At 40.2% G+C, this 25,549-nt stretch overlaps 1 protein-coding gene across 2 annotated transcripts in view; it reads left to right on the top strand.

The window, feature by feature from the left end:
* The window catches only part of Prtfdc1 (phosphoribosyl transferase domain containing 1), a 79,526-nt gene that overhangs the window by 1,624 nt on the left and 52,353 nt on the right, over positions 1-25,549 (top strand). For both annotated transcript variants that reach the window (XM_013014641.1, XM_013014642.1), the window contains exons 2-3: positions 6,220-6,326; positions 12,216-12,399. In XM_013014641.1, coding sequence (XP_012870095.1) covers positions 6,220-6,326; positions 12,216-12,399 — 291 coding nt within the window. The remainder of the gene's footprint in view (positions 1-6,219; positions 6,327-12,215; positions 12,400-25,549) is intronic.

The following is a 25,549-nucleotide window of genomic DNA, read 5'->3' on the forward strand; positions in this document are numbered from 1 at the left end:
GGATAAAGGAACCAAGAAAGAAGAGTAACATGAAAGAAAGCAGGCAGGACACAGGTGCCCAGACAACAGAATTTTGCAGGAAGAGGCTAAACAGTCATCAAGACTGTCCCCGCTGCAGAAAGAGAGCAAGTTGGGAGATTTGGTCACTGTATTAGTAAACACAAAGCCATTAATTGTGAGTATCTTTTAAACACCTATTCTGTTGACAGAACGTTAAAGTTATAGTGCTACTTTGTAACGCTAGACACTCTAAAAAGAATGAGAGAAACAAAGATGCATTAATAAGATAGGAAGATTATTAAAGTCTAAAAAAGCAAAAGAGAGAGCAGTGAAAAGAGATCAACTATGTCAATGTCAACAGAAGCCCTCTTAAAAATGAGGTAATTTCATGAAAGATGCACGGGGGGGGGGGGGGGGGGGGTAGTGAGAGGGCGGGTATGAGGAGAGAAGTTACCAGCTACTGTAAGGGCTCAGTGCATGAGAGGCAACCAACACTGGAAATAACCAATGTATGATGGAAATCCTCTGGCATTTATATATTTTTCTCCAGTAATACTTGTGATCATTGGATTAATCTCATAAACAGACAAGTCTAGGTTTAGTGAGTATTCAGGGTGCTAATGGAAGGAAATTCATGACTCATAAGAAATGAGACTTGGAAAGGAAAAGGACTCTGGAAATGTAGACAACCCTGTAGGAAGGGGTGTAAAAAATCAAGGGGAAGCTGAAGCTCCTATAAAAATGTGGGTGAGGGGGCTGGGAAGGTGGCTCAGTGGTAGAGCGCTTGCCTTGCATGCTTGAGGCCCTGGGTTTGATTCCTCAGCACCACATAAGCAGGAAAAAAAAAGCCAGAAGTGGCATTGTGACTCAAGTGGTAGAGTGCTAGCCTTGAGCTGAAGAGCTGAGGGACAGCGCCCAGGCCCAGAGTTCAGGCCTCATGACTGGACCGCCCCCCAAAAAAATGTGGGTGGGTGGGGAGCAGGTAATAGCCAGCATTTCTTGAACATGTACTGTGCTATTAAGCCTCATAAATTCGGAGGGACCAAGAGAATATGTAAATCACACATTTACGTAAATGTACTAGTCACATATGTAACCAAGAGCAGAAAATGTCTAATTTGTTTAAGAGAAGGGAATATTAAGGTTTACAATGGCTCTTACCTGCTTTCTATTGAATGAGGTAGGTAGGGCAGTGATGGATTATTAACAATGGATGGTAGCATATACTAAATGTCAAATGAGAGATGTAACTTTGAGGTCAGAAATTTCTCTCTGAATTGGTTATCATTTGATCAGCAGTTGGGAAAGATCACCAGATTCCTGGTTGGCACCCCTTTGTTATTTCTCAAAAAGAGAGACAAGATCATCTTTCCCTCCTAGATTTGGAGGTTATTATTTTTGTTTCTCTGTTTGGTTTGGTCAAAAGAGCCATAGTAAAATACTTATGCTTGGTTGGAATAAGAAGAGAAATGAGTGTTGATCTGTCATGTTGACTCTGTGCTTTACCCCATGCCCACCTTCATTACCATGGGAAAAGAGTGGCAGAATTGGATATGGGTAGGAATCAGGGTGAGTTCCATTGAAAGCACAACTTGATCATAATGACTTCTGAGTGCAGGACCCACCAAAAAAGAGGAAGGCATATATAACACAAGGTGTTACGTAGTCGATGAGCCTAGGGCCCTGCTTTTAACACCACTTGTCTCAATCATTTCAAATATGTGGTTAAGGAGTCTGGGTTGATGTTCCTGTCTGGAATTCTTTGAATCGGGGGCTGAAAGATGAGACTCCCTTTTTCATTGCTGATGGAAAGATAGACATGAGCCTGAAAAACTGTCACATTGGTCTGCAGAACTGAGTAGGGCCAAGTGAGGCCATTTGTATAAAGCTCAAACACTATATCGTGTTTCCAAACTGTGTTTCTCCCTAGGGGGAAAACTACAAGAAATAGTCTAAGCAAATGAGAGAGAGAGAGAGAGAGAGTGTGTGTGTGTGTGTGTGTGTGTGTGTGTGGTGTAAAGGCTTTGAAAGAAGGTTCTCCAGGTACCTGCAAGTGAGAATAAGAGAATATGAATTGGTTCTGAGATTTGAATGTTGTATAAAATGACAGTTACTCTGCCACTTCCTCGAGTTGGTGATGTTTTGCCTCTTTGCACAGAGAAAGCATTGTGGTGAAAAAACTTAGACTATATTATCTGTGATACTGAAACTATTTAAAGATTTCTGGTGATGAAAGATACCTCAACAAAACAGAGAAACGTTATAATCTAAGGTTCAGAACAATGGTCATTCCTCTAGGTTTAGACTTAGTTACAACAGGATTTTCATGCACCATTACAGAGAACAGAGCATAAAGCAGGAGCTCTTCACCTCTAATTGTCTTTTACCTCAATGATGAAAATACTATTTCAGATTAATTGGAAGTAATGGTCAGTTGGGATCACAGAATAGTTTCAGATAAATATATTTCTTCCACTTTTAAATTTACAGCTGGAGATAATAAGACCTTGGCAAGCTTTGAGATCTTACATTAAATGAGTTAGAATATAATTTATATAATCACTTATTCCACTTATATACGTGATTGATGTTTTAATATATCTACATGTCTAACACCAATTATATAGAAGAGGCACGGTATGAGTCTTTTATTTATTATCTATCTGATTTAGTCCTCACAGTAGTCACAGGAGGCAAGCCTAATTCCATTCTGTAGGTAAACACATTGAGACTGAGAAGCATTAGTCCACCTGTGGTTCTGTGGCTAACCAACTGCTTCAAATGTGTCAGATGTTTAAGTCTGTACTGCTGTTGACCATTGACATTTATTTTTGGCCTTCCTTTCTTTTTCACTTTTTGGCAGCGTTTGTTAAGCATTTATGTTATGCTAATTAATGCACTAGGAACTCTAAGTACATTGCCTGTCGAATCACTTTCTCCAACCTGCCCTTTAAGTAAGACTCTTTAAAGGAAAATGAAAATAATTTCTCTAACCTCTTGTCAACAAGGATCAGAGCCACACTCTTGAACTTGGAATCTTTGAGACTCAGTGCAAACAAAGGGCAGTAGGGGATTTCCAAGGGAGGAATGAATTCAGAAGGCCAGCCACTGATGGCACCAGTGGAAAGGGCTCTAGGAGGTGAGCACAGTGTGTGGTCCAGAAAGGAAGCCAGAAAGCTCTTGGGTGATCTCCCTCACCACCACCACCCTCACCACACCCTGGGGCCTAGTGCTCATCAGAGCTCTTGGATAACCTTCACTGTGGCTCTCCTAGAGGCTTGTGGCCTTTTAGTTGCAGCTGTCCCCATAGGTTCTGACAGCCATTGTGATGTGAGAGCTTGCAGCATGCCCAAGGAATTCTCAGGATGAGAGCGGAGTTGCTCTCAACACTCCTAGCAATCAGTTTGCTGGAAGAAGCAGAGAAAATGTGATACTTTTCAAATATGTAGATGGTCCATAGTTTGGACTGTTGGTCTGCAAATGGACATGGTAGCTATGAATCCCTAGAGGTTTTTTTTTTTTCTTGTCGGTTGTAGGGCTTGAACTCTAGGCCTGGGCACTGTCCCTCAGCTTTTCAGCTCAAGGCAAACACTCTACCACTTGAGCCACAGTGCAACTTCTGGTTTTCTGGTGGTTAGGTGGTTAATTGGAGATAAGAATCTTATGGACTCTCCTGCCTGGGCTGGCTTTGAACTGTGATCCTCAGATCTCAGCCTCCTGAGTATCTAGGATTACAGGCGTGAACAACTGATGCCCCGCTTCCCTAGAGTCTTGAACAAAGCTGAGGCTGGAGTTTCGATTCACTGGGCATATTTGAGCACTACTGTGGACATATTCTAGGTCAGTGTTGTGGGCACTGGAAATTCAAAAATAAAGAATAAAGTCTCTTCCAGAAGGAGCTAATATCCCAGGGGAGACAAGGCAGAAAGAGCACTCTCTCTCTCTCTCTCTCTCTCTCACTCTCTCTATCCTGGACATGCATCAGAGGAGTAGACAATCGTAGACCATAATGAGGACTCTGGATTTTACTTGGAGTTGAATAAGAAGCTCTTGAAATGACTTGAGCAGAAGCTGCCATAATGCGATGTACGTTTTTCCAAGAGCACCCCAGCCACCGTGCAAATGTGGAATGAGGGGACAGGTTGAGCAGCTTCAGCAATAGTCTGGAGAGAAATGGCGGTGGTACCGACCATGATGGGGATGGAGAGATAACAGTAGAGATCTGGAGGGGTTAGTCCTGCTTACATTTTGAAAGACTTGAAGAAGGATGACATTACATGATGTAGTTGAAGGAAAAAAATGAGTGATGGTGTCGTGGTTTGGGCTGAACAACTGGAAGAATGAATTTCCTTTCCTGGGGTAGGGAAGGGATATATTTGAACAGAAATAGCATAAGTTTGCTTTGTCTGGCTTTCCAGAACTTGGAATGGGGATGGAAGTGTGTATGGATTAGACTTTAATCCTCCCTTCTAAAACCTGGTCAAAGAAGAGCTGGTTATGAGTCCTGTGTGTGGACTCAGCACTAAATGGAGTTCCAATGGACTCTGAATCACAGCAAACAGGTAAGACAGAGTGAGAATGAGAGCGGAAGAGCTGGAGTGTCTAAAGGAGACTGAGTCAGGGCCTTTGCTAGAACAGACCTAGAAAGGACACCAGAAGTTAAGGAGGCAGATTAGAGAATGGGAACAGTCAGCAAGGTCTCCAGGAAAAAAAAGTGAGACCTCATCTATGATTCCTAGGAAGATGAGCTTGGAGTCCTGAGCTAAAGGGAGAAGAAAGGGGAAAAGGTACAGGGCATAAGACAGACAGATGAACAAAATGTAGCTGCAAAGTTTTGTGACTTGACTAGAAACCAATCTGGGGCCAGGGAGAAGGGCTGAAAAATCAGCATGGTTCTTCATTATAAGAGGCCTCAATTTTTAAAAACAGAGGAGTTTTATGAAAGTTTGCAGGAGTGATTAAAGACCAGAAAGCTAGAATGTAGTTTCGGAATGGTTTCAGCCTACCGTGTGTGTGTGTGTGTGTGTGTGTGTGTGTGTGTGTGTGTGTGTGTGTGTGTGTGTGTGTGTGTGCTACCAAGAATTGAACTCAGGGCTTCACAATTGCTAATCAAGCACTCTTAACACTTGTGTCATGTCACCCATCCTTTTGCTTTTAGTTTGTTTTTCAGATAGTCTCATGCTTTTGCTGGACCCATCTTAGAGGAGTGTCTTCCTGCTTCTGCCTCCTGCACATTTGATTCATTTGCATCTTTTCCATGAGGCAAATTTTCTCCCTTCACTTTATTATTTTTCGAACTTTGAAACTTACACATTGAGTCTGAAGCATGAGAAAGAAGACTTGCCATCTATCTGTTCGCATCACTCTCCTAATAGTACTGGTTTAAGTCCCCACCATAGTATATCCTTTTAAAGTCTTTGCTGTAGTGACTGGACCACTCAAAATTTGAGTCTCCTGTAATGCCAGGAGATATGCATTTTTCATAGGTAATCTTTCCCAGGCAAATAAATTATTTACAATGAATGGAAATTAAAATGATATTGTATATGTTATAGGGTTATAAATGTTATGTTTTACTTATATAATTTTTATAGTTTTATATATATACAGACTTTATACAGTGCTTGAATATATGGCTTCACACATTATAGTCAAATGCTTTAATCATTGAGCTATACCTTACCCCTTACACGTATTATTATAAACAATACTATTAGATCAGCTATAAGACATTGAGTTTGTATTTTATTATAGGACACCAATACTTAAGAGTAGAGCACTGTGTTCACATTTGTACTCTTTCCTTTTTCCTTTAGTGGTACTGTGGTTTGAACTCAGGCTGCTCACCACTTGAGCCACACCTATAACCCTATCTTTTATCAGGTTCTAGTAAACATTTGGCCCACAGAATTTTACATAGGTTGAGAAAATGCAACACTTAGGTCATATTTAGACTTAGTTTCTGCATCAAGTGTTAATATATTTTTCAAATTATATACTTCAGGTATTAATTACATTTGTAAAATAAATTTCTAAGCTGGGTGCTGGTGGCTCACGCTTATAATCCTAGCTACTCAGGAGGCTACAATCTGAGAATTGAGGTTTGAAGACAGCCAAAGGAGGAAAGTCCATGAGACTGTATTTTAAAAAATAAATTAATAATAAATTAATTAATTTTCCAATGAAAAATATCATTCACAAAAATAATTTGATTTACAGATTCTGGACAACTGGCCAGGATATGACTTGAATTTATTCACATACCCACAGCACTATTATGGAGATCTGGACTCTGTGCTTATACCTCATGGCATCATTGTGGACAGGTGAGTGTTGTTCCCTCTGTTAGTCTTAGTCTGGAACTGGCCTGACCCTCTCTTGTGGAAATCTCATAATATACTTGAGAATCCTCTTCTCAACCTTTTATTCGTCATAGAAAGAACTTTTACAGGACAGCAAATTTAGTCTGCAGTGAATCTATGCTTTAAGTGGATTGTATACCTGGACATTTGCTAAGCTTACATAAATAAACTATTTGAAAGTACTAGTCTCAAAATAATAATGTCCTATAAAAATCGAGACTGGGGCCAGGAAAGCATTGCTTTTCACCCCAAAACTTTTGCTCATGCTTTTCACAGACTTCTAAATTAACCAGGAAGAGGCCAGAGGTGACCTTTATCATCAGGGGACACACCCTGAAGGTTTGGACATTCCTGTAACTTTCATTTCTCTTAGATCAAGTAATGTGTCTCAGGTTAGCTGTTCTGTATAAGATTTTATTTCCAGGGCAGTGGCAATGTTTTGAGAAAGATAGCATTTGTAGTTTAAAAGTATTTGCAGAGAACTATTTGTAGCATGCTATTTCTAGTTCTTTCCTGCCTGTTCACTGTCCACAGACATTCTCTGGTTTCTTTCTACACAACTGGCTTTCCCAAAGACAATTTCTATCCTGTTTTAAGCTCCTCCCTCTCAGGACACTTCAATTTACTCCGGGTTTTTAGAAGGCTGCCTCTTTCAGCCTGGCCACAAACATCAGGACTTACAGGTTAATGCCCCTTTAACAAAACTACAGTAGTGCAAGACTGTTTATGCACTCCTAAATTCTGGACAAAGGTTGAATACTGAAGCCTCCACATTTATATGGAAAACAAGTTTCCTAGTGTTTACAATACACTTTCTGTAATCCTAGAGATTTGTCAGTCCCAGAATTTAGCCTGGGGAAGATAAGAATCTGGGTTGCCAAAGCCAGCCCTTTTCATAAGCTGTAGTAACTTCTATCTCTATTTTTTTAATCTATAATAGTCTTTTGACTTAAATTTTAACTTTATGAACTAAGTCTTCTGAGCAAAAGAAAGTTTAAAATACACTGAACACTCACTTATTCTTTCCAGGACATTATCTTTTTATGAGTCACTGTCAAGAAGCAAAAAGGATTTGTCATTCTTTCCTCTACATTCTAAGATTTTTCCATCGTATATGACTTGTATATTGCTTATGCTTTCAATTTATAGAATATTATTAAAATAAATCCTGCTTTGGTCTGGCCTAAGATAGATTTTTCATGAAATGCAAATCTGAAAGAGAAGTTCCATGATCCAGTGAACAAGAGATGCTGAATGTTTAAATTGTTAAACCTAGCAATTGTTGATTAAAAACTGATATTACCCTATTTCAGATACAGAATTTCTGGTAAACTAACAAAAGAGGAAGAAATATGCTGGAGTTGAACAAGTAAACCAACGTTATGTGTGCAGAAGGAGACTCTGTTCACTACTTCTTAACTCTCAAGAGAGTTCCCGCCAGACACCAGTGGCTCACACCTGTAATCCTAGCTACTCAGGAGGCTGAGATCTGAGGATCATGGTTCAAAGCCAACCCGGGCAGGAAACTCCCTGAAACGCTTATCTCCAATAAACCATCAGAAAACCGGAAGTGGCACTGTAGCTCAAGTGGTAGAGTGCTCGCCTTGAGCTGAAGAGCTGAGGGACAGCGCTCAGGCCCAGAGTTCAAGCCCCATGACTGAGAAAAAAAAAAAAAAAAAGAGTTCCCTTAACACCCTTGAGAGATCCTAAGTTTAAACAAATTCTTGATTCTAACTTGAATGTTGTGGTTTCAGTTCTTAACAGGATGACCTAAAACTTAATTGAGTCCAGGATAGATTGACTGCGGGCCTCTTCCCTGTAAACTTGCTAATAGTACATAATCCTAACCTTTATGTCTGAAAATCTTCCATCAGTGGCTGGGGTGGAGTCTAGGAACGCCAGTTCTCACCTTGAAAACTAACATCAAGCCATCTTTATATACTACAAAATTCACCTGTTATGGGTGAATAACTCAGGAATTCTCATAAATCTGTATGATTGGACAATCATTTCCATTCTGAAAAAAAAATTGTTTGCAGTCAACCCTGTTCCCACCACCAGTACCAGACCGTCCCTAATCTGCCTCTTCCCCTGTACAATTATTTTTCTGAATATCTCATTAAAATAAAATCATAGAATAGCTACTTAGTTATTCACCAACTGGTTGGACATTTGGTTCTCTTATTTTGACTATTGAAAATAAGGCTTCTGTGAACATTCACATGTAAATCTTTATGTGAATATGTCTTTGCTGTGCTTTGCTTTTTTCTTTCTTTCTTTTTTTCCTGTGGGTCATGGGGCCTGAACTCTGGGGCCTGGGCGTTGTCCCTTGGCTCTTCGGCTCAAGGCTAGCACTCTTCCACTTGAGCCACAGCATCACTTCTGGCTTTTTCTGCTTACGTGGTGCTGAGGAATCAAACCCAGGGTCTCATGCATGCAAAGCAAGCACTCTACCACTGGGCCACCTTCCCAGCCTCCTCTTTCTTTTTTTTGTGCCAGTTGTTGGAGCTTGAACTCAGGGTCTAGCTGCTATCCCTGAGGCTTTTGCCTCATAGCTAGCATGCTACTACCATTCAGCCACATCTCCACTTCTGGCTTTTTGATGGTTAATTGTAAAAGAGTCTCACAGACTTTCCTGCCTGGGCTGGCTTTAAACCGTAATTCTCAGATCTCAACCTCCTAAGTAGCTAGGATTACAGGCATGAGCTACTGACTTCTGGCTTTTTATTTTTCTTGAATAGGTTTCATGAAGTAAAAATCAGTTTAAGAAATTATAGATTACTTTTAAGTAATCTGCGTTATTGTTCATCCCTATGATCAACACATTTTTTTCCCTATACTTACCAACATTTTATATCGTGTACCCATTGGGTTATATCCATTTTAGTGGATATATACTTACTTTTCATTATGGTTTTAATTGACAGTTTCTGAATCATTAGTGTGCCTATTAGCTATTCATATCTTTTTGGAGAGATGTTTATTCAAATCTTTTGCTAATTTTTAACTTGGTTGTTTTCTTATTGAATTGTAAGAGCTTTAAGTATATGTATTTGGGATACAAGTTCCTTTGTCATATATATGATTTGCAAATATTTTTCCCCAGTCTGTGACTTGATTTTTCCTTTTTCCTATTGGCATGAGTTGAAAGGAATGTGTTTTCTATCTTTGGATGAAGTATTATATGCTTGTCAATTAGAACCAGTTTGTTGTTGGTGTTACTCAGTAGATACTATCCTTATTAGAGTCTGACTGTTGGGTCTGACAGCGAGTGGTAAAGGAATGTTGAAGTCTTCAAATCAGTTGAGGATTTGTCTTATTTTATTGGCAATTACAACAGGCTTAACTCATTTTGTTGTAGACACAGATTATGTTACATTTCGTTCTTCCTTCCTTCCTTCCTTCCTTTTCTTCTCTTTTTTTTTTGTTTCTCTTTTCTCCTTTCTTCCTTTTTCCTCCTTTCTTTCTCTTTTTCCCTCCCTCCCTCCCTCCCTCCTTCTCTCTCTCTCTTTCTTGCTTTCTTTCTTTCTCTCTTTCTTTCTTTCTTTTTTCTTTCACCTGGCTGGGGTTTGAACTTGTCTCTTAGCTGTTTTTCTCAGGGCTGGTGTTCTATCACTTGAGCCACAGCTCTACTTCAGGCTTTTGCTGGTTAATTAATTGAGATAAGAATCTCATGGGCTTTCCAGCCCAGGCTGTCTTCAAACTCAGATCTTCAGATCTCAACCTCCTGAGTAGTGATTATTTCAGGTGTGAGTTACCAGTGCCTGGCACTATGTCATGTTTTCTCAGGGAGCCAACCTCTTTATTATTGTTCTGCTTCTCTTTATCCCTGATAATTTCCCTTGCTCTAAAGTCTAGTCTTCTTGAAGTTAATATAGCTGCCCCAGTTTACTTTTTATTAGCATGTGATTCTCTATTCCTTTATTTTTAATTGACCTGTGTGTTTATATTTAAAGTGGATTTCTTGTAAACAACGCTTAACTGAGCTCCTGACACTCTATCTTTTAACTGATGTACTTATACCATTTTCATTTTGATAACTATTTTCTATTCATTGCTACTGTTGTCTTTCTTTCTTTCTTTCTTCATTTGTTTTCCACTCTGTGAATTTGTTCCCCCACAATGCACAGCCTCTGATGACTTCAGTTTTATATTTTTCTATTTTTGTGTTTAAGGCTTACTGACTAGGATTTATTCCCATGTTTGAATAGCTTAGTGTTCAGTCTAAGCTTGATTAGAAGACTGTAGAAACAGTAACGCTTCCATTCTCTGGCTGATGAATGTGTTTGTGGGCTTACAAGCATATTCAGATTTCCATGCAGTGTTTTCCAAGTCTTTTCTGGCTTTTATTTTTCCTTGGTCTCTTATTTCTCCTCTGTTCATGCATACCATCTCCAAGTATGTGTAGGTAGTTTGGGCATGGTCTAATCTCTGTTTTACACATGAACAGCCTCTGATCAACTTGAGATATATGCAGAAGTTTTGTGGACTTCTGTCTATGACTCTCTCACCCCTTAGAGCTTTTTATCAAATCTCAACTGGCCATTGTTCAAATGAGACTGAATTTATATTCATGCAGCCAGGCTTCTAAGATGGCCAGGTTAGCTTACCAGGCGCCTAACCAGGTGAGTTCTTCTTGGCAGTGCTGTTGAACAATAGAGCTGGAATATGGCGGGGATGATGGGCACGTCCAGGCAAAAGTGCCATAGACTTGTGCTATTTCTACTAGTATTCATTGTTTCTATGATTAAAGCTTCTCAGTTTGTCATATGCTTTTCGTTGATTTCTAGAGTGCTGAGATAGATGATTTGGACAGATTTGTCAAGTGATAGGTGTGTGTGTGTGTGTGTGTGTGTGTGTGTGTGTGTGTGTGTAGGATGTGTTAACCCCTGTTTCCATCATGAAAGAAAAATATCTCTTTTTAAAGCATGTGGCAGATATTCTGATGTATTTTTTATATGTATGCACTGGTTCTGGGGCTTGAACTCAGGGCCTACGTGCTGTCTCTGAGCTTCTCTTGCTCTAGCCTAGCATTCTACCACTTGAGCCACAGCTTCACTTCTGGCTTTTTGGTGGTTAACTGGAGATGAGTCTCACAGACTGTCTTACCCGGACTAGCTTTGAACCTTGATCCTCAGATCTCAGCTTCCTAATTAGGTAGGATTAATTACAGGTGTCAGCCATCAGTGCACAGCTTGATGTACATTTTTTGATTATCATATTTGGGAAATGTTGCCTAAAACCATCATGGCTAACATGCTATAAGTATATGTGCATATGGAGGCTTTAGCTCCAATTAACCAATAAAATACTGAACATGGCTCAAGACAGTGTCAAAGATCATGTGTGTCTGTCATCTATTACATTATCATTGTAGTACCTAGCTGTACTTAGCAATTTTAAGATGGTATTTGGTGATATGCTTATTTTATAGTAGAGCAAAAGGAAATGGAGAGTAACTTACTTTCCTTACATTGGAGGAAAAGTACATCTGTGTTCCCTGGACTTTTTTTAATACTGACCATGCTGATTTGTGAAACTGGTCAATTTGAGACAAGAATCTCATGAATGGCTTTGAACCTCAATCCTTGGATCTCAGCCTCCTGAGATAACTAGGATTATGGCTGTGAGCCACTGGCACCTAGCAACACTTTAATTTTTATGGCATCTAGCAACAAACATGTAATGTGACATAGCTATCAGAAATATGTGTTGAATACCCTTTGTGTGACTAACAAAGCTTTTCCTATAACATCCTGTGTTTTTATTATAAGAACCAGAATACTCAAAAATAGTAGTGTTTCAGTGTGTGTTTCAGTTGTGTTTCAGTTTCTTGCCCCTTACTTCTTTCAGAATTGAGAGGCTGGCTAAGGACATAATGAAAGATATTGGGAACTGTGACATTATGGTCCTGTGTGTGCTTAAAGGGGGTTACAAGTTCTGTGCTGACCTTGTGGAGCACCTCAAGAACATCAGCCGAAATTCAGATCGATTTGTCTCTATGAAGGTCGATTTCATCCGACTAAAAAGTTACAAGGTAAGTTATCCCACATTCATTTTTATTGCCTGGTATTTAGAATTTACGTTGTGCCAGGATACAAGAACTAATACATGAACATGCAGAGTCTAATTTTTTTTGGGGGGGTCCAGTCATGGGGCCTGAACTCTGGGCCTGGGTGCTGTCCCTCAGCTCTTCAGCTTAAGGCAAGCACTCTACCACTTGAGCCACAGTGCCACTCCCGGCTTTTTTCTTTTTGCTTATGTGGTGCTGAAGAATCAAACCCAGGGCCTCATGCATGCAAGGCAAGAGCTCTACCACTGAGCCACCTTCCCAGCCCTAAGAGTCTAATTTTTTTTAATGGAAGTGAAAGCCAAGAATGTATTTTTCTTTTAACTTTCAAGAATACAACATCCTACTAATAAGAATTCAATTAGTATTTTTGGAGGAGAAAAATAAACCTCTGTTTTGGCATATATAGAAAGACTCTTTAGGAATGATTCACGCCTTCTTTTATGGTGATAAAAGTGAGTGGTTATTTCCTGAGTCCCAGCCTCACCAATGAGTGGGGTCAGTGTTAAGAATTCCACTGGACATAGATGTACTTCTACCCTGGGTGCTGCCCTTTTCCCTGGAGACATACAGAGCGGAGGCTTGGCACTTGGAGGTCAATAATCATGGCCTGGAGCTAAAAAGGGTCTATAGGAATAGTGGGAGGGAACTAGGCTAGAGAATCTGCCACAGAAGTCTCTTCACCAGTGCAGCGTGAGCTTTCTGTGGCTACTTCTAGATGGCGTTGGTACCAGCTGTTCTCTTCTTCTATGATACTTTTTGGTTCAACAGAGAGAAAAATCATTCAAACTAATTTTTCAATGTGTATGTCAGGGTGGGAAGGAGGGTTCAAACCCATGAAAACATTCTTACTGATGTAACAAGCTTGACACATTTTGATTTGTGAATCACTATTTGAACTGGCTGGTAGAAAACAAAATCACCACAAAATTAAATCTAAAACACCAGGTAGACAGATTTATTATCTTAGTTTCTTGGGACAGGAATCTGGGCATTTTTAGAGCAGCGTTCTCTCCCGGCAGTTCTACCAAGCTGACATGAGAATGAGCTCAGGTTTTGATCACCTGAGGTTTATGGTTCTTTCCCTAGAATCTTGACCTTTGTCACAATTCAGCCCTCATTTTCTTGCTGATGCAAGCTGTAGCCCTCTCTGTCCAGGACCACTTCATGGTGGTCTTTGCTTCCTGGATTCCACAGGAAGCTCACAACACTGATAGGATAGCTTTTGCTTCCCCATGCCCAGTGGGAGAGTATCTGTTCAGGAAGGGCCCAGCTCTTCTTCTAAAGCTCACTCATTAGGTCACGTTCACCTAGAATAATCCCCCTTTTGATGAACTCAAAGTCAACTGACCTGTCATCTAGTCTCGGGAGTGAATTACTGCTGTATTTATAAGACTCCCTCCCACTCCACTCACGTGGAGAGGATTATGCAAGACACATGTTTCCCAGGGCCAACAATCTTGAAGACTGTCTTACAATTCTGCCTGCCACAATTCAATCGCCCTTGATGTCCAGCAGCTGCAGATTAGTTCTTCTGATGAAACATACTCTGTATGTCTGATGATCCTTCAGTCTAGGGTGAATCTGGGTATTTTTGTTTCTTGGTTTGTTTGCAGATACTTAGCTCTTCTTTATTGTTTTCATTCTCTCTTCTAAAGGCAATATTTTATTTTTATTAGCATATACATATAAGTGTGCAAAGGGGTTTCAATGTGATATGTCCATATATGTGTATAATGTGTTTTGTTCAAATTCACCCTTTTGTTCTGATCTCCACTTGAAAATATTTTTCCTTAGGTTCCATTCAGCTTGGATTAACTAGTGGTTCTTTATTGTTTTTGCTTAGCATGCCAATGAAAAGAGTTTTTATTTAATTCATATAATTAGCACTACCCCCCAAAAAACAGACTATATTTTTTGTAACCATTTTTCCTCCTTAGAAGATTTTTTTGTTATTCACTTGGCTCTAATGCTCAGTTTATTTGTCCTAGCTCTTTAAAAGCATATAGGCAGAAATAGGAAGATCACTGTTTGAGGTCATCCTGGGCATACAGTTAGTGAGACTCCCATCTCAACCAGGAAAAAGCTGGGCACAGTGGTTCATATATGTGATATCAGCAGAAGTAGGAGGATCATGGTCTAGGCCAGCCCCAGACAAAAAAGCAAAACCCTAACTAAAAAATAAGAAAACAAATAGTATTAGGGGGCATTACTCAAGTGGTAGAGTGCCTGCTTAGCAGTCACAAGGCCCTGAGTTCAACAGCTGTCCCCAAAAGTTGTGTGTTTTATATACATTCTCCAGCCATTGAATTTTTTTAAATTTCATAATAGTATGTCTTTTCAAGGAGCATAATTTAATTCAATTGCACTAGTATGCATTTCCAGCTTTTCTTTTCTTTTTAATAACCATTTTAGTTCTTCAAAACAGATTTTGTTCTTGGCCTTTCTGAGTAAATTTTAAAATCACGTTGATGTCTATAAAAAGCACTCGTGAGAATTTTTGTCTGGATTGTTATGAATCTGTAGCTCAATTTGGGGGATACCTCACCGCTTCAAGATATTTTGTCTTCCCTTCCATCCTGTTCAATGTGCTAATCTGTTTGAGATATTTGGTATTTTTTCATTTATGTTCATGATAGATGGCAAGCAAACCATAGTTTTCCTAGGGCTTGCTGGTCTTTTCTGGTTTTGCTTATCAGTATTGTATTGGTCTCATAAAAAGAATGGGAAACTGCTTCGTTTCCTTTTTGTGTCTTTCCAGCGGAATTTCCATAGAATTAATACAGATTCTTCTTTGGATATCAATGAAATCGTTTGGCCTGAAATTTTCAGGAGTTTGTAGGCCTTTATCCCCTTTTTATTTTACCTAAGATTTCATATTTGGAGGCATGAAGTCGCTTGTCATATTCCTACAATATCTGTGTGTGTGTGTGTGTGTGTGTGTATCTGTGTGTGTGTGTGTGTCTGTGTGTGTCTGTGTGTGTCTGTGTGCGCGCGCGTGCACGCGCCAGTCCTAGGTCTTGAAGTCAGGGCCTTCTACAGTCTCTGAGCAAGTTTGCTCAAGCCTAGCACTCTATCAGTTGAAATAAGAGTCGCATTGACTTTCCTGCCCCAACTGGTGTTGAACTGTGATCCTCAAATCTCGCCCTCTTGAGTTGGTAGAATTACAGATGTGAGCTGGCATCTAGCTCCCACAATATATTTAATATCTGTAAGTGCCTAGTGATATCCTCTTTCAACCCTCTTTTTAAATTTTATCTTCTATCTTTGCTTTTTCTTCCATAATTGTAGTGCTGTTTTTTTTTAGTTCAAAAGGCCAATTTATTGCTTCCTTGATTTTCTTACTGTCTTCAGTTTCATTAATTTATACTTTGATGTTGTTTTCTTCCTTCTTTTTGTTTAAGGTTAATTTGATTTTATTTTACTACACAGACGTTTAGTTCATAGGTATCAGACTTGTTTCTAATATAAACATGTAATGATGTAAGTTTTCCTTTACGTTCATGTTTGGTTGCATCCCACATACTGTGCTATATTGTTTTTACTTTCAGTTAGATGAAGCTATTTTGTAATTTCTTTCATGACTTCCTCATTCATCCATTGGTTATTTCATGTTGTTTTGTTTTCAGATATTTAGGGATTTTCCAGAGACTTGTTATTTTCAGTTTAACTCTACTACAGAAATTACACTTTTGAATATATGGGTCCTTTAACAATTTTTTTGCTGGGACTGGGAAGGTGGCTCAGTGGTAGAGCGCTTGCCTTGCATGCCTGAGGCCCTGGGTTCCATTCCTCAACACCACATAAACAAAAAGAAAAAAGCCGGAAGTGGCGCTGTGGCTCAAGTGGTAGAGCACTAGCCATGAGCTGAAGAGCTGAGGGAGCTGAAGAGCCCAGGCCCAGAGTTCAGACCCACGACCAGACCCCCCCCCAAAAAAATTTCTTTTGCCGATGTGTCTATATCCCTGAATAAAGATGATCTTTCTGAGACTAATAGCATTGTATTCCATGCCAAATTAAATCACAGCACTTACTTCCTAATCTCTGTCCAGTGTGTATTTCTCTCAACAATCTCTCTATTACCAAGGCTTTCACTTAGAAGCATGCATTGTAACACTTATACAACTGTTGCTCTACCTCTTGAGCCATGCCTCCAGCCTGGCTTTTTTTTTTTACTGGTTATTTTGGAGACAGAGTCTCAAGGACTTCTTCTACCCAGGCTGGCTTTGCACTTTGACCTTCTAGATCTTCAGCCTCTTCAGTACCTAGAACTACAAACATGAGCCATTGACACTGCGCTAGACACATATTTTCAAATCACCATGTTTTCCTGAGGAGAAAGATATGGGGGTTCCCATCAAGAGTTCTGAGGGAAGAGAAAGGCAGCAGTTGATGTTACAACTTCACCATAGTCATCTGGCCTTGCATATTGTACACCTAAGCTTTTTTTAAAAAAAAAAAAATAAGCAGCTGGGAAGGTGGCTCAGTGGTAGAGTGCTTGCCTTGCATACCTGAGGCCCTGGGTTCGATTCCTCAGCACCACATAAGCAAAAGGCCAGAAGTGGCGCTGTGGCTCAAGTGGTAGAGCACTAGCCTTGAGTTGAAGAGCTGAGGGACAGCGCCCAGGCCCAGAGTTCAGGTCCCACGACCGGACCAAAAAAATAAAAAATAAGCTTTTTATTGTGAAAATACTGTACAGAGGGGTTACAATCACATGAGCAAGGTTATGAGTACCTTTCTTAGCAAGCATTATTGCCTCCTCTTTTGTTTTTCCCCTACCATCCCTTCCCTCCCATCTCCACAACTACATGTTCCTCCCCTTGGCACTCCTCCTTCCGCCCCCCAACCCCGCCTAAATTGTAAAGTTCGTTTTTCTACAAAGCATCTCGTCCATCTCATTGTTGCAATGGGTCAACCTGTATCCCTATTTAAACAATTCTTTTTTTTCCCTTCCGCTCCCAAATCATACCAACATCAAATATAGTGAAAACGGATTATACCATAAGGGAAGGACATACAAAGCAACAAAAAAGTCACATGATCCCTTATAAATACGTTAGAAATGATAGCAAGAAAGAAAAAAAAACCACTTGTGTCCTTATCTTGGCGTTCATTTCGCTTAACATCATCTTATCTGGCCTTTTCTGCTTGTCACAGTTATATACACTTTTGTCCCTCACCTTAGGACTCGGAAGACACAAAGATGGTTGCCTTGTTTCTTTTCTTCTCTTCTTACCAAGTATTTCTCTTTTTGTCTATCACCAAGGCAATACAAATCATCTGATTACCTCATGTGAAAGACTGCCTGTTCACTCAAGCAAGTTTTGTCCCCTAATTAAGTATTGTCAGCCATGGCTGGGAATCCCATCTTCAACCTGGGGTATGGCGTGGACAGCTCTCCATACACAGCACAGGAGCTGTCCCCAGCCATTAGTTACTGAATTCTTGTCAGGCTTAAGGTGACCTGAGCTTCCTCAACACACCTCAGGGCAGAGACCAATAAAACAATGAATACAAACCCATCAAATAAGGGGAACAGGATTGGCTCATGTTCCTTTAAGGGCGCTTGGCACCCCCTCATACTTCCAAACCAATTCACAGGTCGTAGACATCTTGGAAAACACCTCACAGGAAACAATGGCCTTTGAAATATGCTATAGATTCCTTCAGAAGTTCCTGAGGGAGAGGAGGACTGAATGTACCTCTGGGTGCTATTGGAAAGCATGGGGTCATTTTATTCCCTCCTGTCTTATTGCCTGGTGACAGCTCATCATCCAGTGTGAGACTGGATGATGGGGGGAAAGGTTCAATGCTACCTATTGCCTTCCTTCTCCTTCAGGGCCAAGGAGTAAAATTCTCCCCCGGAATAGAAAAAATGATATGATTCTTTGAAAATTAGTTTTTGAGGATGAAAAGATGGAAGTTTATTTTACTGAAAGACTAAGTTTCTCCTGGTGTTCATCATTGGCATCCACAATTCATTTCTACAACAATTTCCCCAGATATGTCTCAGTTGTCTGAACCTTCCACTGTTTATATGACAGGACAGAAACCACCCCGATAGACAACAGTTCCACACATCACAGGACTCCAGGCTGTTGGACTTTGTCGTTGTATTAAGCTTTCCATATGACATGAAATGAATTTGCATGAGTACTATCAACATTACAAAAGATTGCCTTAGACAGTATTATTAGAAAGGTTGGCATGGTCATCCACTTCTATAAGCTCAGCTACACTGGAGGCCAAAACTACATGCTAAGTCCCAAACTATGCCAGACAAAACTATGAAACCCAATCTGAAGACTAACTAAAGCAAAACAGACTGGGGTCATGGAACAAGCAGGAGATCAACATATCTAGCACACATGGGACTCTGAGTTCAAACCCAGCAACTCACCACTAAAAAAGAGATTAGCATTAGACTGATTTATTGTAGGTCATGGCTAACATACTTCTATTTTTTAATGAATACATTTTTGGCATCTCAAGTTTTCCTTTTTCTCTCCCTCCCTTCCATTTTCTCTTCTATCTTTCCATTAACTTTTAATCAGCACTTTTAGAAAAATCACATTTAATCCTAACTGGAAACTGTCCAAGTGTTTCTCATCTTTTAGCCTTGCAAAAAGATAGACTCAGAATTTAACTCACCTACTATTGCAAGCCAAAAATAGTAGCAATGGGTCTGAGTACAGAACCATCACTTTCTCAAGCCTAAGTCCAATTGTAGCATATAACCATTTCCCTGAAAAATTCTCAAAGGTTTTCCACCAAATTCCACTGTTTCCATAATATAGTAAGATGTCTAGTAGCATCTATAAAGGAACTGGTTACGTTTTAGGTTCATATATACAGTTTGTTATAATCATTATGTAATAATTTGCTTTTAAGAAATAATAGCTTTCTTTGACAAGCTCTAAAAGTCATCCAAGAGAGAAGATAGCTCATGGATGACATCCTATATGTACACACATGCTTGAGCCTAGTAGTTTGTCTGTTAATAGCATTTGTCAAGGTATTTGTCTCAAATATTGATCATCTCTCAAAAGAGTTTACACACCTGTAGGATTTAACTTTCCAGCAATTCTAATGCAAAGGTACATTATATCTCATGAGCACTTATTTACATTCTACCACTGATTTGTAAAGGATTTGCTTTTTTTTTTTCAAACACACGTGCCTTCCTAGATCCAGAGAGAATTCAAATGTGGCAGTTCTATGCAATACTTCAGATAGTTTTAAAAGTCTCCTGTCAGCCAGACGCTGGTAGCTCATGCCTGTAATCCTAGCCAGAAGTGGAGCTTTGGCTTAAGTGGTAGAGCCTTGAGTACAAAAGCTAAGGCACAGTGCTCAGGCCCTGATTTTAAGCTTGAGGACCAGCACTAAAAAATAAGTAAGTAAGTAAGTAAATATAAAGCCAGCAGGTGGCTCATACCTGTAATCCTAGCTACTCTGGAAGCTGAGATCTGAGGCTTATGGTTTAAAGCCAGCTGAATCAGGAAAGTATGTGAGACCCTTATCTCCAATAAACTACTGAGAAAAAAGTTGGAAGTGGTGCTGTTGCTCAAGTGGTAGAGCATTAGCCTTGAACACAAATAGGCTCAGGGACAGTGCCCATGCCCTGAGTTCAAGCCCCAGGACCAGCTAAATAAATAAATAAAGCCACCTGTTACAAAATGATATCCTCAATGATGCCTATAGTAAAAAGTCCACCTTTAAGCAATGAGAGACACTGGGAAAGCATCCTTATCTTTGTTGACATAGCCTGGAGTCACACAGGAAATATATCCTAGGTCATACTTAAACGTAAGTCTGTTTCATATGTGCCTTTGAAGTTTTAATTTCCATGTGCACAATTACATGTGTGTAAATGGGTGTGTGGTCTGGGATATGCCATTCTGAGACTTGAGTAGTAAAATTGGTCTCAGAACATGGTGCCCTCCCTTCCTTCCCCCAAGAGCCCGTGGAAGTCAGTCTTAAAATCTTTCTGCAGACAACATTTTGACCTAGGCACAATTCCTATAGATAAATTCTCATTTAGCTTGAATTTACAAACTGAAATTTCAAAGGAGGCATGGAAACACTTCACCACAGGCAAGATCAGCTGAAGTGAAATCACTGAGACAGGTAAGTAAATGATATGAACTAGAATATAAAATTGTAGCAGACTTTTGAAAGGCAAGAACAGACATCAGAAAAACATGGAGTATTGTTGTAGCAAAAGGAAATCATTGTTAATATAAATTTTAATGCCCAGATAATCTTTAACTTTAAAAAAAATGTTTTTTCAATGCAATCTAAAAGAATTCCCAGTAACAGACATTGGCTGAAAACATACTTTAAAGGATAGATATTAGCAAAATGGAAATTGAATCTTAATAGATAGGAGAGCTGAGCACTGGTGGCTCACGCCTGTAATCCTAGCTACTCAGGAGGCTGAGATCTGAGGATCTTTCCAGTCCAGGCAGGAAAGTCCGTGCAACTCTTTATCTCCAATAAACCACCAGAAAACTGGAAGTGGCGCTGTAGCCTTGAGCTGAAGAGCTGAGGGACAGCGCTCAGTCCCAGAGCTCAAGCCCCATGACTGACCCAAAAAAAAAGAAAATAGAAGCAAAGAAGTTAACAAGCAAGGAGGTAAATCAGAAAAGTTGTGATGGATTAAAATAATAATTAATGAAATAATGGTATTGACTGACAGATTCTCATAGTAGAGCAAACAAAGTAGAATTAAAATACCAGTTCAGGCTCCATTGTTGATAGGAGGAGCTGGTTGGAGGGAAAGCATTTTCTATTATCTGTATTATTTAAGAGGAACATTGATGTGTTATTGACTTACAAACTTTAAGTATGTCTATTAAAAAGTTTTAAGGATAGAGTTGTCAGTGGCTCAAGCCTGTAATCCTAGCTATTCAGGAGGCTAAGATCTGAGTATTGTGGTTAGAAGCAAGCCTAACTAGGAAAGTCCATGGGAATCGTATCTTCAGTTAAGCACTGGGGAAATAAACCAGGTGGAAGTGGAGCTCAGGAGGTAGAATCCTAGCCCTGAGCAAAAAATCTCTGGGACTGTGCCCAGGTCCAGTTCAAGCCCCAGGTGCAAGCATGCGTGAGCGCGCCCCGCCCCCTCCCCCCCCACAAATAGTTAAGAAAGTTAAGGATAAAAGGGCTAGAGATATAGCCCATTGGTAGGCATGTGTTAGGCCACAGCACTGCAAAACAAACAAACAAACAAACTAGATGCTAGTGCCTCTCACTTATAATGGACTACTCATCAGCCACTCAGGAGGCTGATATTTGAGGATCATGGTTCAAAGCCAGCCTGAGCAGGAAAGTCTGTGAGACTCTTATTTCCAATTAACCACCAGAAAAGCCAGAGGTAGAGCTCTGTCTACTACCACTCAAGTAGTAGTGCCAGTCTTTAGTGAAAAAGCTAAAGGGATAGCACCTAGGTCCTGAGTTCAAGCCCTAGTACTAACACAAAAAGAGAAAAGTCCTCAATTTTTTTCACTACCTGTAGATTTCACTAAATCTAAAGCATTATATGTGCCAACAAGAAAAAAACACGTGTCTGGGTACTAGTGGCTCACACCTATAATCCTAGCTACTCAAGAGGCTGAGATCTGAGGATCTAGTTTCAAAGCCAACCCCAAAACAACAGAAAAAACATGTTACAAATTAGTTATGGCATCATGGAAATGGACCCTGATTTGGGAGATATTAAACTGTAAAACAAATATGCAAGTTTAACTGGTAAAAATTATTCTTTCCCATGCCCTTTTATTTTTATTTTTTGTCGGTCGTGGGGCTTGAACTCTGGGTGCTGTCCCTGCGCTCTTCAGCTCAAGGCGAGCACTCCACCACTTGAACCACAGTGCCACTTCCGGTTTCCTAGTCCTTTATTGGAGATAAGAGTCTCAAGGACTTTTCTGCCTGGGCTGGCTTTGAACCGTGATCCTCAGATCTCAGCCTCCTCAGTAGCTAGGATTACAGGCATCAGCCACCAGCGTCCAGCTCCCATGCCCCTTTTAAAGCAGTACCTGCCCCTCCCCCCCCTACACTGGCAAATATCCAAAGAGCTAAAATATAAGAGAAAATAAACGTGGGCCTGTATTATGGTTCCAATATGCTTTCCCAGGGGTGGCTGTTCGTTAAAAACTGTTTTGGTTTTCTTTTAATCTTTAATTCTAAAACTATTTTGCACACCCTTTAAACAGTTTTTGGCAGATTTCAAAGGAAGAGCTGTTTACTGAAGAATAAATCTGGAATATGTCTGAGTAGTTTTGAGTCCATACACATAAACCCTTAAAATGAATCAGAAGTTTTTGTGCAAACTTTGTACAACTACTTAAAGATAATAATAAAAAGTAAGTCTTAGTGTAAACCAGAGCATGATTTCTGAGTGACTTCTGCTCTGAGCCCTGAGACTGTGCACATTGAAGTGAACAATTACCTTTGCCTTCTGATTCTTAAATTATATTTGTTACTGGCTTTCCACGTGCATAGATGAAGAAACTTGTCAAGAAGCAAATAACTAGCTTAGCCTAAAGAGAGATCACCTAGCACCGCTCTAGGCAAGCTTCCTTTGAGATTGCTATCAAGCAAAAGGTTGTATGTGTGTGTTAAAGCAGATTCAAAGTCTATTTGTGCAATAAGGTTAATACCAACATTTTTAGTTTTTGTGCCTTATATCTGTACATATTTATATCCAGTTTTAGTTTCTATAAATATTTCCATAAGTGCACATTTTATATTCCAAATTTAGTGTCTGTAGAGATATTAAGGAAAGGGTTTGCCTTTCCTTATTAAAAGCAAATACTGACAAGATAGCTAAGAGAATAAATGCTGCAGAAGTGGTTATTATACAGGCATTCATGGTTTGGAAGATTAGATTCAGAGAAGGAAATTATATCCCAAACCAATTACACACACACCACATACACACACACACACACACACACACACACACACACACACACACACACACACACACACACACACACACACACCCTAACAACTTGGAAAATATTAATGGGAAAATAATCTCTTTAAAGTCATATGGGGCTGGGAAGGTGGCTCAGTGGTAGAGCGCTTGCCTTGCATGCCCTGAGGCCCTGGGTTCGATTCCTCAGCACCACATAAGCAAAAAGAAAAAAGCCGGAAGTGGTGCTGTGGCTCAAGTGGTAGAGCGCTCGCCTTGAGCTGAAGAGCTGAGGGACAGTGCCCAGGCCCAGAGTTCAGGCCCCATGACCGGACCCAAAAAAAAAAGTCTTATATGATGGTCTTTGTGGTAAAATACAGTTTGAACTTAATGTCTCTATTCTCTTTTTTACATTATAATTCCTTCCTGACATGACTTTGCCATTCGTAATGGTTTAGATACTAATTCCAACCTGTTCTAAAATGCTTAGGCTTCATAGCCTGCAAAGGACAAGAATTACTTGTCTGCTGTTAATTTGATATTCATATGAAAGATAGTTTTGAAAATAGTTCTTACAGGGTTTTTTTGTGCCTGGTATTTTCCTCACAGAGAACAGAAATGGAATTTAAAAAGACATTGACATTGGAGAGAATCATGACATCAAAACAGGATGCCTGTCTCGGAGGAGGCAAAGGGTCCTGTGGCTCCAGCCACAGATAGGAATGATAGACAGGATGGCCTCAGGAAAAGGTCAGGCACTCTCTTGAGTCAGCGATGCCTGGGCTAAAAATGCTCATCTCACACAGCACACAGCAGAGGGAAGTGTCTGTGTGCACGTGGTCCACAGAAGCCTGGAACTCCTGCTTCCTCTCCAGCTGTAGTGAGCCCTTGTTGATGGCCTGGAATGGACTTCTGTGCCCTCTAGACCTGTGTGTATTCTTTTTATTTTGATGCAGGTGATTAGAAGACAGGCTTAAGGTGCCCTGCTTATTATTTCAGCAAGAGTACACTTCCAAAGCATGTACAAGGAGGTCCTGGATTTCATCCTCAGCAACACACACACACACACACACACACACACACACAAATTTTTAAAGCAAAAAAGAAAAAAGCAAGTAAGGCACATTAAAAAATGAAAATGCTGCCAGGCGCCTGTGGTTCACGCCTGTAATCCTAGCTATTCAGGAGGCTGCGATCTGAGGATTGCAGTTCAAAGCCAGCTGGGCAAGAAACTCTGTGAGACTCTTACCTCCAATAAACCACTCATAACACCACTCAAAACTAAAAGTGGTGCTGTGGTAGAGCACTTGCCTTGAGCCAAAGAGCTCAGGGCAATGCTCAGGCCCAGAGTTCAAGCCCTACAACTGACAAAAAAAAAAAAAGATTTCTTAACATGAAAAAGGTTATATTTGGTTTTATGGTGTTAGGAATTGAACTCAGGGCCTCATGAATAGTAGGCAAGGTTATTGTTTTAAGCCACTGGGGATTGAACACAGGTAGAGCTTTGCACTAAGCAGGTGCTGTACTTCCTGAGCCACACCTTCAAGTCCTTTGCCTTTAGTCTGTTTTTTAGATAGGATCTTAATCTTGTTCCCAGGATCACTCTCAGACCTCTGCCTCCCAAGTAACTAGGATTATGGATATACTCCACTATACCCAACTTGTTTTTGAGATAAGGTCTTGCTAACTTTGTCCAGGCTGGTCTCAGACCTCAATGATTCTCTGCCTATAACTCCCAAGAAGGTACAGCTTGAAAATAGATCTTTAACATGTCCCTTATTCCATTGATTTTTGATTATAGATCCCTGAAGAAGCAATCGTCTCTTTGTTGTTTTATTTCTCCAAATCACTTGTAACCATTGTTGCATTACAGATAGGGTGATACTTAACTGTAAAAGAAACATACTCCTAGCTGGGCACTGGTGCTCACGCCTGTATCCTAGCTACTCAGGAGGCTGAGATCTGAGGATCATGGTTCAAAGCCAACCGGGCAGGAAAGTCCGTGAAACTCTTATCTCCAGTAAACCACCAGAAAACTGGAAGTGGTGCTGTAGCTCAAGTGGTAGAGTGCTAGCCTTGAGCTGAAGAGCTGAGGGACAGCGCTCAGGCCCAGAGTTCAAGCCCCATGACTGACAAAAAGAGAAAAAAAGAAAGAAACACACTCCTTTGTATCCGCCCCCCTTTTTTTTTAGTTCAGATCAA

Source organism: Dipodomys ordii, unplaced genomic scaffold, assembly GCF_000151885.1.
Source record: "Dipodomys ordii isolate 6190 unplaced genomic scaffold, Dord_2.0 Scaffold24, whole genome shotgun sequence".
Taxonomy (NCBI): domain Eukaryota; kingdom Metazoa; phylum Chordata; class Mammalia; order Rodentia; family Heteromyidae; genus Dipodomys; species Dipodomys ordii.